This window comes from Sturnira hondurensis, unplaced genomic scaffold (genome assembly GCF_014824575.4).
Source record: "Sturnira hondurensis isolate 20B ecotype Veracruz unplaced genomic scaffold, ASM1482457v3 Scaffold0006496, whole genome shotgun sequence".
NCBI classification, from domain to species: domain Eukaryota; kingdom Metazoa; phylum Chordata; class Mammalia; order Chiroptera; family Phyllostomidae; genus Sturnira; species Sturnira hondurensis.
In genome coordinates this window covers 20,633,087-20,645,224 of record NW_028079127.1, presented here as the reverse complement: position 1 = coordinate 20,645,224, position 12,138 = coordinate 20,633,087, and the positions used below count along the sequence as shown (strand labels likewise).

Genomic DNA, 12,138 nt, shown 5'->3' with positions numbered 1-12,138 from the left:
CCCGACGAGCCCGGTCCGGTTTTAGACAATGGGGTAGATGCCACTGCAGAATGACTGGCGCTTCTGAGAACTCTGCTGGGGGGCAGGCTGTGAGGGGAAGGTTACCGCCAACGAGCCTCACGGAAGGGCCACTGCACCAAATGTGGTCACTTGTCGGGTTTTTGGGAGGAAAGAGCTGGGTCTCGGGTGGGGGGGGGGGAGGCACTGACTGTCAGAACCATCTCGGGCCAGGCCTGCGCTATGAGCATGAGCCTCCATGGAGCCTTCTGTGCGCCTGTCCAGAAGGTTCAGTGCACAAAGACGGGGCTGGGACTGGGAGACAGGCCCTGCCAGACGGACTCCAGGCCCCAAAGTAGACACACGTGCCTGTGAGAAGCAGATTCCCTGCCCCGGTGATTTGGAACCTAATGTCACATAGAGACTTGAATTTGATGAAGGCATGTTAGTTGAAATTCCTGAGAGTCCCTACAAGTTCGTCAACAACTAGAGCTGCCCAAGGTCCTGCACTTTCAGGTCACTGTGTTAAGAGGGGTGGCGTTGACCACAGTGAAACAATGGCCGCTAACCAGCGAGTGTAGGCGGCCGCCCTTGGTGGTGGGACCCTGGCTCCAGGAGGGAGGCTGCGGTGGGGGCCGGGCGGAGGGGCGGCGCACCTGCAGCCTGTTTCCCTGGGAGCAAATGGGCCGTAGGTGGGAATCCTCCCAAGTGCGGCTGACCTGGGCCGGCCCTTTAAATCCAGAGCACCCTTCGGAGGGGCAGGGAGAGTGGGTGTGGGCCCAGCCATGTGGGATGGAGTTCCGACTGCCAGAGACACCGCTGCTGAGGATCTTCTCCTTCCTGGATGCGTTCAGCCTGCTACAGGCTGGCCAGGTGAACAAGGTCAATGTCCTCCCCGCCCCGCCGCTCTGTCTGCATCGCCCACAAGCTTCCGCCTTGAGCGCTGGCACGGGGCTGTCCCCCAGCCGCTGTCCCTCAGTCCCGGGGCGAGGCTACCCCAGTGTCATCCCCACTTGGCCTTCCTTCGTCCCTTAAGCTTACCATGTCCCAGTCAGCCCGTTGGGGTCTGACACACCCATCCACGCCCGTGGGGGTCAGCTGTGTCTCCACCAGTTTGAACACGGGCCTGCACAATAGCAGTGGTCCCCCGGTGTTTGAGGTTAGCATCCTTCCCTGTATTTTGTGGGATGAAAATGACAAACACGCACAGGAGCTGTTCTGGAAAGTGGTTCTGGAAGCTCCCATGTTGAACCCTGGGAGACCCCTGTGACCTCTCCCAGGGGCAGCCTGCACTGGCGGTGATGGGGCTTCGAGGTGCCCTTCGAGGTGCCCGGACCCACCGCCCCAGGCGGGGAGGGCTCTGAGAGCCGGGGCGGGGCAGGTGAACCCCCAACAGATGAAAGCAAAGGAGGAGCCAGCGTTCGGGCGCCAGCTGCCTGCTCCTCCCTCTCTCTCCCCTCAGCACTGGAACAAGGTTGCAGAGAGCGATCACCTGTGGAGGTGGGTGAGGGACGGGCAGGTTGGGGGGGGCGGGGGGTCTCGGGGTTGTGCCGAGGCCAGTGCATGGCTGGGGGAGGCCTGAGTGAAGGTGGCAGTGAGCAGAGGGTCCCCGTGGTGCACCTGTGGTGCCGAGGAGATGGGTGGCCTGACAGGACTGTGACCCTTTCCAGAAACCTGTGTCTGAGGAAATGGAGCCTCCCCTCCTCCCATAATTTGTGCCTGCCCCTGCCGTCGTGGAAGCAGTTCTTCTTCCACCACATGAGACGCCAGCGCCGGATGGCGTCAGCAAAACTGGAGGACTTTATCTACAAGGAGGGAGATGACAACCTCGGTGTGCGGACGGGCAATGTGATCAGCTTGTGTTAGGAAATCCACTATAGTTTGTTTTTTGGGGGGGTGGAGGGTGTTCTCATTCAGTGAAGAGAAAGGGAATTAAAGCTTAATAGGATTGGCCCTGGCCGGGTATCTGAGTTGAGTAGAGCCCTGGCCCAGTACTCCAAGGTTTCGGGTTCGATCCCCAATCAGGGCATAGAGGAGAATCACTCCATGAATCCATGAATAAGTGGAACAATGACAAACCAGTGTTCCTGTCTTTCTCTCCCTCTCCTTCACCCTTCCCCTCTCCTTCCTCTCCCTCTAAAATCAACAACAATGAAAAGACTGGTGTCCCTGTTCCCTTCCTTCCCCCTGTGATCTATCCTGCGTGGAGAAGCCAGAACGGCCTTCCGGCACCATGAAGTCAGGCCTGTGGCTCCCTTCCCTAAAGGCTCCCCTCCTAGAGGAAAAACTTCTAAGAAAAGGAAACATTTAACGGTCCTGACACTCTATTTCTGATACCTCTTTTACAATTCAGAACAGAAAGGGATGCTCATAATTGATAACGAGGCAAAGTTCCTGTTATTTTTATCCCCATTTTATGTGGAAACGGAGATGAAGGAGGAGACACCGATTGGCCAACGGCTTCCAAATGGCCAGTGAAACCCACGTTTAAATGACGCTGAAGCCCAGTGTCCATCCTGTTCCCCATAAACATTGCGAGAACACTTAACATTACCTTTCCAGCATTCTTTTTTTTGATTGGATTATTCCTCAGCTACCTGGTGGCCAAGTATTGTCTGTGTTGCCTTCTAGGAATCTTGAGACATATGGCTTATCTGTCAGGAAGCTACCGACCAGTAGAAGGACAAGAGAAGCCTGTCCTTTGCACAGTGTCTTCAAGGCACGTGCTTTATGCCTGGGATGTGCAGGAGGTGAGTCTGGCCCACGAGGAGCACAGGTAATGCACACCTATGTCCCCCCAGTTCCACAGGTAAAGCGGATGCTGGGAGGAAAGGGATGCTCATTCACAACAGCAACAAAGTTTCAAATGAGCCCTTCTAAGTGGTAACCTGTGACCTTTTCATTTAGACTATAGACACCCAGAGAACTCACTTTTGAATATGTTTCTCTACATAAACAAACTTGTGCGAGGACTGATTCTTCTGCTGGCTGGTAACATGGACTGACTTTGTGAATAAACGATCTTTTGGCCTTGAGCATTTTCAGTACCTACTTTAGTCTCTCTGTCAACAACTGGCATTCGTTGTATTGCCTCCTTCAGGACTCGGTCTTTGAGTCAGGTCACCCCCAAGGGGCACGAGGCTTGTCTTCTGTGCCGGGACCAGCAGGGCACGGAGTGCTGCAGAGAGAGCTGGGGGATTGCACGTGCACCCCAAATGACCATGTTATCTTGATTGGCCCTGCATGAATTTCTCTCTCTTCCCCATAAAAACTGGGTAACGACTCTTTGTACCACAGGCTCTCCTGGCCTATGACACATGCCCTTTCTGAATACATGAGATGGCAGGAAAATGAGGAGATAAAATTCTAGAAGGCTACTCTTACATTACCCTTACATAATGTTATATGTCAACTACATCTCAGTAAAGCTGGGGAAAGGAAATTAGAAGTGTACTTTCTTGGATAACTTGCCCTAGGGGAAACCGGTCACCATGTCCCCAAAGACATTCGAGCAGCCCGATGGACAGGGACATGGGGCAGAGAGCTCCGGCTTCCTGCCAACAGCCAGCACCACTTGCAGTCACGTGAGTGAGCCACGGACCCCAGACGAAGATTATTGCACCCCCAGCCAATGTCGCCACAGCCTAATGAGAGACCCTAAACCAGAGCCACATGGGTAATCCCCCTTGAGTTTTTGACCAGCTGAAGCTATGTGAGGTAAGAGTTCATGCTTTGAGCTGCCACATAACTTGTTACACAGCAGGAGATAACAGACATAGCGTTTAGCCCCTGGAAGGGAGCTGCTGCTGCAGCAAAAGCCTAAAATGTGGAAGAAGCTTTGGAACCAGGTGATGGGCAGATGCTGGGAAGACTGGGAGGAGAGTGTTGGGCCTTCAGAGACATTTAGCAAAAACCACCTAGCAGCCCTGGCTGGTGTAGCTCAGTGGACTGAGCGCGGGCCTGCCAACCACACGATCACGGTTCGATTCCCACTCAGGGCACATGCCTGGGTTGCAGGCCAGTTCCCAGCAGGGAACATACAGGAAGCAACCATACATTGATATTTCTCTCCCTCTCCTTCCCTTCCCCTCTAAAGATAAGTAAATAAAAAAATTTTTTAAAGTAATTTTAGCCCTGGCTGGTGCAGCTCAGTGGATTGAGCACGGGCCTGTGAACCAAAGGATTGCAGTTTGATTCCCAGTCAGGGCACGTGCCTGAGTTGCAGGCCAGTTCCCAGCAGGGGATGCACAAGAGGCAACCATACTTTGATATTTCTCTCTCTCTCTCCTTCCCTTCCCCTCTAAAAATAAATAAATAAATAAATATTTTAAAAAAGTAATTTTAAAGTAAGGGCTGTGAAACAACAGGGAAGCGAGGATTGTTGGTTTTGAAAATTCAAAGTCTTTGCAGATGACAAATGAGGCTAAAATTTCAGAAATGGATTCTAAGCAGGCCCAACCTTGGGCAACATCGATCAACAATATTATAAAGTTGAAGCCAAAATTCTTAGGCCACAGAAAGATCTAAGGAAGTGCCTCAGAGAACTATTCACACAAGCAACAGGAATTTTAAGAAGTTTTTTTTAATGAATTTAAAATTTTTTGTGTTTATTTAGTTTTGGGAGAGAGAGGGAGGGAGGGTTGGATATAGAGAGAGAGATCTGTTGTTCCAATTATTTACACATCCATTGGTTGATTCTTGTATGCGCGCTGACTGGGGGTCGAACCTGCGACCTTGGTATATAAGGACGGTGTTCTAACCAACTGAACTACACTGCCAGGGCCTGAGGGCTTCTAAGAAGTTTAAGGCATTGTCCTGGGCAGCCCCAGCAGAAGCCCAAGGTATCAAAGGATTTACATCAAGGACTTATGGGTGCAGCTCTTGTCTAATGATGTAAACACCAATAAGGTTCTTAGGAGAGCCACAAAGTGTTTGAGAGAATTATATTGGCAGAAACACTGCCAGCTTGGGCTTAAAGGGGCTGAGGTATGGCCAAAAAAAAAGGAGACTTTTGAATCCCAAGCTTTTGCAGACAAGAAACAGACAGGAAAAGCTACTGAGCTGCAAAATTGGGCCACCATATATGGAAAGGGGAAGATATCTCAGAAACAGAACCAAGAACCTGGAAACTGGAGCCAACAGTAGTGAAGAATCCTCCCCAGGTCTTGAACCCTAATCAGCAATCCACCGCACATTCTCTGCAGGATTCAGTTTTTGCTGTAGCAGCAATTCCTCATTGCTCCCCCATCCCATTTACCCTTCCCCCTTCTGGGATGAAAGTGTCTATAATGCAATCCTGCTCTACCCTTGTATTTGGAGGAGGTTGGGAGCAACTTGTATATTTAGTTTTAAGTTCTTCACATCAAGATGGACTGAATCGAAAGAGCCTCCTCTGTACCTGAACTTAATTCAACAGTGAGTTCCTTTCAGGGGTGTCCAACCTGTGGCCACATGCAGCCCAGGCTGGCTGTGAATGCAGCCCAACACACAATTGTAAACTTACTTAAAACATTATGAGATTTTTGTGTGTGTGATTGCACTTTGCAATGTATTTAATGTGTGGCCCAAGACAACTCTTCTTTTTCCAGTGTGGCACAGACATGCCAAAAGGTTGGGCACTCCTGTCAAGATTCTGAGATGAGGCTGTAATGGTCCAAGAGAGTCGAGGGCCTTGGGAGGTGGTGAGTGTCTTTTGAATGTGGAAGGGACACAAACTTTGGGGGCTACAGGACTGACCATCTTAGCCAGCCTCCAAGATGGCCCTGAACATTCCTTGTCCTGTAGTCTCAACAATTGTACGTGGTCCGCCCCCATGTGGAATGAGGCTCACCCTTTTGCAAGCAGTAGGACATTATGCACATTATGGTGTGCAGCTTCCAAGGTTATGTCATAAAAGACCCATCCTCTCTTTTGAGTCATTGGCTCTTAGAAAGCTACCTGCAATGTCATGAGAGCAGCACAGTGAGGAGCCCAGACGGAGGTCCGGGTCGGGAAGCGCTGAGGACTCCTGCCCGCAGCCAGCACCCGTTTGCCAGCCAAGGGAGCGAGAGAGTCATCTTGAAAGTGGGACTTGGCTTCGACCTCACAGGAGACCTGAGCCAGAACTTCCAGCCAAGCTACACCCGAATCTCTAATGAACAGACTGTGAGATGAAAATGGGTTGTTGTTCGAAGCTTCCCAGTTTAGGGATGTTTTGTTACACAGCAATAGATAACATGCACCCAGTTTAGAGTCTCCTGACTCTAAATAGTGATTCTGTCCGGGGGAGATATATAGGGCACAGTAAACAAAACAAGTGGAAAGGGGCTGAATGAGGGCTTAGAAGGAGTTACACCGATCACTGTGTAATAACTTATTAAACTCAATTATGCCTGTGTTCTTTGCGTTGATGTATTTTACAACCGTAATGAGACTAAAAAGAGTCTCAAAGGGGAACACTTTCTTCTGTCTGGTTTGCGGTGCACAAGGTTGATGCCAGAATAACAACTGTCACGAAAGCTGACGCCCCTCGAACTCCTCCTCTGTTACTAGGCAGAATCCCAAATCCGTTTCACATGTCGTGTAACGTAAGGGCACAGCCCTGTAAAAAGCCACAGTGGTAGGTACCTTGCTGAGTGTCGCACTGCTGGTAAGGGGCAGAACTGGACGGGCCTGGGAGTGTAATCCTTTACGCTCGCCACGTGCGTTCCTGCCTTTGACCGTGTCGCCTATTTCCTTCCTCATGGTCACCACCCCTCAAACCACTGAGGCATTCAGTAGAATTTTCTTATTCTATCCCCAGAAAAAAAGAAGGAAATCTGAGTTGGAAGAGGCTTGCAAAGAAGCACTGGCAGAATGAGAGCCCCCTGTGTGGAAAGAGCGCCTTGCACACGTACAGTTACTCTCGTTCCCCAGGGCACCGTCATCTGGTCCAGCCCCGTCCAGCAATCCAGCATCAAGTTCCTGGCGACCCTCCCACAGCTGCGCCTCGTGTTCACTGTGGACATGGAGGAAACGGTCAAAGTGTGGAACTGTCAGCATGAGGACGCGCTGGCAGTGCGCACCATACCACGTGTCAGTTTCTCCATGGAAGCCTTGCTCGCCAAGGAGGACCCATTTCTGATGGTGAGTGAGCTTGCAGCTGTTGTGGCCCTATTCTGGCCACGTCCCAACCTGTCTCCTGGAGGCATCTCTACCACCGACTCCAGGAGTCACGACCTACCAGTGAATGCTGGACACAAAGACCTTGACACAGTCTTGGCCTTTGTTATACCTCAGGTACATTTCCCAGGTTATTCTTCTAACACAGTCTTTCTCAGTTATTTCGAGTATGTTTCTCCTCTCAAGTGTGCATTATTGTGGAGTACATGAACTTCGATGGGGCCACGGAAGGAGGGACACGGGTTTGGGGAGACACTGAGAAAACGGTGTAGGCTCAGGGGCCAATGAGTGACTATCCTGGTGTGCTTTGGGGGCTTAGAACCCTGATTCCTTGGGACGGTCCCAGCAACCTTGCAGGGCGGGCTGGTCAGAGGCGTGCGTCTCCCTTGCCGGCCCCTCCTGCTCCTTCCCATGCTGCCTCCTTGTGCTACAGGCTGTCCCGCCTCTTTGCACTGACGTGGTGGTGGTGCTTTGGTTCCAGGTGGGCAGTTCTGAAGGCAGCATCTGCACACTGACAGTGCCCGGGTTAGAGATGGTTTCCATAGTTAACGTGTTCAACCACAGTGTCGACCTTCTATGCTGCTCTCCGGACACGAGATGGGTCTTGGCTGCTGTGACGTATCAGCGTGTCCTGCCCCGGGTAGGTGCTGCCCTGTGCGCTTGCACCGCAGGAGGAGAGGACCGGGGTTAGGAGGGCGAAGTTGGGAGGTGCTAGTGTAACTAACTGCAGAGCTCAGCGAGGATCCGCTGGGCCACTCCCTCTTCTCACAGGCCACAGAACACGCAGAATCTGTTCCCAGAGCCAAGAAACAACAGCAACCCAGGTCTTTGAAGCAACAGCAACCCAGTGCAAAGACAAACGTTTATCAGTGAAAATTTGCTCGGGAAGTCAGACTCAGCCAGAGAGATGGGGAGGGTGACAGAAATATTGAGAATTAGGACCTTTGGTAACCTCTGGTTGACTTTGGTTTCCCGTACTCTACCTTTGCCCACCTTGGCTGGAAAGTACAAAGTCCAGATGTAAATAAAACTGCTTTGGCCTCTGCATGTCGTTCTGAGAGAGTGACATTGTGAGCAGGCCTCTTGGCATGGCCCCTGGGCACTGGGCACCAGGACCGGGCTCAGGGAGGCGGCGGCCAGAGCAGATCAGCCCTGGACACGTTCTCCAAGGAGGCCCATCTCCTCAGCCATGTGCCACGTGATCGGCGTCCAAAGTGGCCAGATGCTTTTCTAACCCCTCGGCAGCCGGAAGAGAAGCTTTGGGGGCTCTCCTCAATGGGGCACCGTGACAGGCAGGATGGGAGGACAACGGGTGACAAGCAGTGGCCATTCAACGCTGCCTGAAATTCAGAATAAAGCTTCGGCCACAAGTTGAGGATTTTGGAGGAGGCTTCTCTGGGGGCACTCAGGACCCGAGCTGCTGTAAGCGCCCCTCCCGCTGACTGCGCATGCGGTCCTTTCTGCACAGGTGTTTCTGGCGGAGTGTTTACTGAGACTGGACACAGGCAGAGCCCCTCTGTCTGTGTCTCTCCCGGTCTTGGGGTGCTGCGCGGCCTGCTGGGCCCCGAGGAGGGCGAACAGGGTAACACTCATGTTCCGAAGAGCCCCTTCCAAAAAGACAGGGTTTTCCACCTTCGATGTAACAACTGAGAGGATCAGGGACAAGACCGTCATCCAAGGTAGGCCACGCCCCCTGTTTCCCCTCCCCAACGTGCACTCATTTGACGCTCCAAAGGTACGTAAATAGGTCAATTCATGTACAGGGGCAGGGGATTTCTTAGTGGGGGGGCTACCCAATGTTTATCTTTATTTGCACAAGAGAAACAGCAATTCGCTGCCTCCACCAAGGACCTGGCCTGAAACCCAGGCATGTGCTCTGACCCAGAATCAAACCGGTGACCTAAGGGTGTGCAGGACAATGCCCAATCCACTGAGCCACACCAGTCAAAGAAGGCAAAACTTGAGATTCCTGTCACCCCCTTGCCCTCCAAACCTGAGTTATTGTTTATTGTCCCCAGCCCTCTCTTCCCGTGTGGTGACACCCATTGCCACAGTCAGTGACACACATTTTCTGGCCACTGGCCTACCCTTCCTTTTCCTCACTGGACAGACATCCCCCGAAAGTAGGGAGTGTGTTCCTTCATTCAGGGTAAGGATGTTGCTCTGATTAAATGACCCAAAGTTCACCTGTGTGTGCACGCGTGTGCACACGCACACGGAAACAGCCCACCAGGTGGCGAGCTTCGCGTTGCCCATTGACATGGAGAGTCCTGTCCAGATGGGAGTCAGTGATGGGACCGTGATCGTCGTCTACAGCGGGCCACAGCTGCTGCTCCTCACCATCTCCGGCCTCCCGCTGCAGCGCTTCCACGACCACCAGCTGAGCATCTGTCACCTGTGTGTGGTACGTACGCCCCTGGCCTCCCGATGCCCACCGCTCCGAGTGGGACTCCGGGCCGGCCACTCACCCCGGTACCCTCCGAAGGGTCCTCTCTATGTCCTCACCACGTCCATGGATAACCACCTGCACCTGTACATGTGGGAGGACAAAGGTCGCTACCCGTACCTCAAGAGCTGCTTTGACCTGGAACACCGGAGAGGTGACAAGACACTAAGCTGGTAAGCCCTGCTTCGTGGCCTACACTTTTCCTAAAGATTTCAAATCTCTACATGAAGCAAAATAATAAAGGAGTAATAGGATTTAAGAAAAATTCTTTGAGGATATGTGTGGACCTATGCCCCAAAGGAGAATTACTTGTTCTTACAACATGTGCGCAGCCCCCACGGTAGACTCCAAGAGGAGCTCAGCATTCATTCCGCGACGAGCAGGGTAGGACGACGCGCCTTTGACGCGCCGGCTTTTGGAAGGCTTTCGTCTGTTCTCTTGTTTGAGTTCATGAGAAATTTGAGTTGCTTCTTTCATGGCCTGCCTTTATATTTAGTTTGCGTGTTCTTCTTCTAGACTGCTCCCCATCTACACTGGTTGGTTTGGTATTTTACATGCCATACACACAGGACTTGGCTTTCATATACAAATATGTTCTTCCAGATTGTTTCTTGTCCTTATAACGTTCATTTGGGGCGATACCCAACAAAACAGGCGCGCATGTACCCTTTGAACTGCCGATGCCGCCGAAAGCATGGTGCTCTAGCGGAGCGCCGCCCACGGTCCAGACCGCGTGCTGGATGGCGCGCTGCGGCATTAGCTGTGATGGCCACGTGCCGGGACCCCTGTACCTAACTGCTCCAACATAAGAAATGGTCTACTTGAACAATAATTTAAAAAATGGGAAAAAAAGAAATGGTCTATATTACTCCACATGATGGAGTATTGTGCAGCTGAAATTTTTTTTAAGTCAAAGTTACAGCATCACCCCAATATACCAAGGTTGCAGGCTTGATCCCTGGTCAGGGTGGCACAGGCAATCAATCACTCTTTCTCTCAAACCAATTGGTTTTAAAGAATTGTTTTCATTTTTTAAAAAAGGAAAGAAAAGAATGAGTAAAATTGCTTTGTTCAGATAGGAAGTTATTTCAAGTGTTTTAGAGGCAAAAATATTTTAATTAAATATACATAATTAATATATAATTATGCTTAGCAAATTTGCTTTCATAGTTCTTGCTGTCATATCTAATAAACCTTAGCCTACTCTACATCAGAAATACTTATTTCTCTTCAATAATTTTAAATACTTCCCTTTCATACAGGGCGCCCCTACTGCATAGCCTTGTCTTTTATCCACCTGACAACTTTTTCACAAAGCAAGGAAGTCTTGTCTTTGCCACGTAGAACCCAGCTGCCCAAGACACAGTCTGAGTGGTGATAAAACCATGGAGGCCTGTATCAGAAGCGCAAACCATACGATATTTCTAAACTCCACCAAATTTGTTTCTTTTTCATATGGCTATTCAATTATTCAATACTACTTGTTGGAAAAAACCTATTCTTTCTCCATTGACTTGCCTTTACGCCTTCGTTAAAAACTGACCATACAATGAACCTTAATGAATAAAATAATCAAGTCATTAAAACACTTGACTGCATTTGTAGGGATTGCTACTCCCGCAAATGATCACCGGCGTAACTTCGCCAGGTCTCCACAGTTACTTAAAACCAAACCTGAAAGTGGTCCCAGGACCAGTTGACTGGGGACACGTATTTATGCCTTGGCCAGGTTCACAGTCAGTGGCACCCACGTGGTCTAACTGCTTCCCCTTCTGCCCCTTGATGCTGTGTTTTCTGCTGGCAGCTATGTCTCCAGAGCGATTTGCGATGAAGTGAGCATAGTGTGTGTGGTGTCGAGGAACTTCGAATCCAGCGTCCTGGTGATGTATTCTCTGGACACGTGCGACGGAGTCTAATGCAATGAACCTTGCATCACTGCAGTAAAGAGAACCCTGTGTGCACACTCAGAGTGGTTATGTCAGTGATGCTGGGCGGGGGGGAGCAGCAATTTACCTGTAATGAATCACAGTGTAACAGATACCACAGACCATACACCATTAACGGTAGAGGGTGGACAGAGGTACCCGCTGTCCCTGCCATTGGGAGAGTGTGGAACACTAGGCAGCGAAATACAAATGGCCACCCAAATGCACAGTTCCAGACAACTCAAGGGGAGTATCTTATGGAGGAAAGTGTGACTTTAGTTGGGGGCTGGTTTAAAAGTGAAGGCATCTATATCAGACAGAGCTGTCTATTGTAAGCAACCAAAAATAATCTGTAAAACTTAAGCAAAAGAAATGTATTAGAAAAACACAGGTTAATATCGAAAGGTTAAGATCTTCTGAGAAGAGACTCAGAAGATAGAAGGGGGGGCATGCTGAAAAAGACTGAGAAATACAAAATACAGGAAAGGCTAAAAAGCACAGGGCTGTCTGGATTTGTGGGTCACCACCGTCGTCGTCATGGATACGATAAAGAACCAGCCCCCTTTCGTCGTGCCTTTAGTTCAGGATTCAGAGCTCTGGGCCAGAGGACTAACAAACCCAGCCTAGGGC

The 12,138-nt window shown here is 50.7% G+C and overlaps 1 protein-coding gene across 1 annotated transcript; it reads left to right on the top strand.

Annotated features, from left to right (window-relative positions):
- Nucleotides 1–789: 789 nt before the first annotated feature.
- On the top strand, nt 790–11,632 carry FBXW12 (F-box and WD repeat domain containing 12). The gene is made up of 10 exons (XM_037049937.1): nt 790–879; nt 1,460–1,497; nt 1,668–1,828; nt 2,629–2,747; nt 6,892–7,254; nt 7,619–7,777; nt 8,606–8,816; nt 9,363–9,541; nt 9,623–9,756; nt 11,388–11,632. The coding sequence occupies exons 1-10, from the start codon at nt 790–792 to the stop codon at nt 11,497–11,499; spliced, it is 1,566 nt and encodes a 521-aa protein (XP_036905832.1). The 3' UTR covers nt 11,500–11,632.
- Nucleotides 11,633–12,138: the final 506 nt, after the last annotated feature.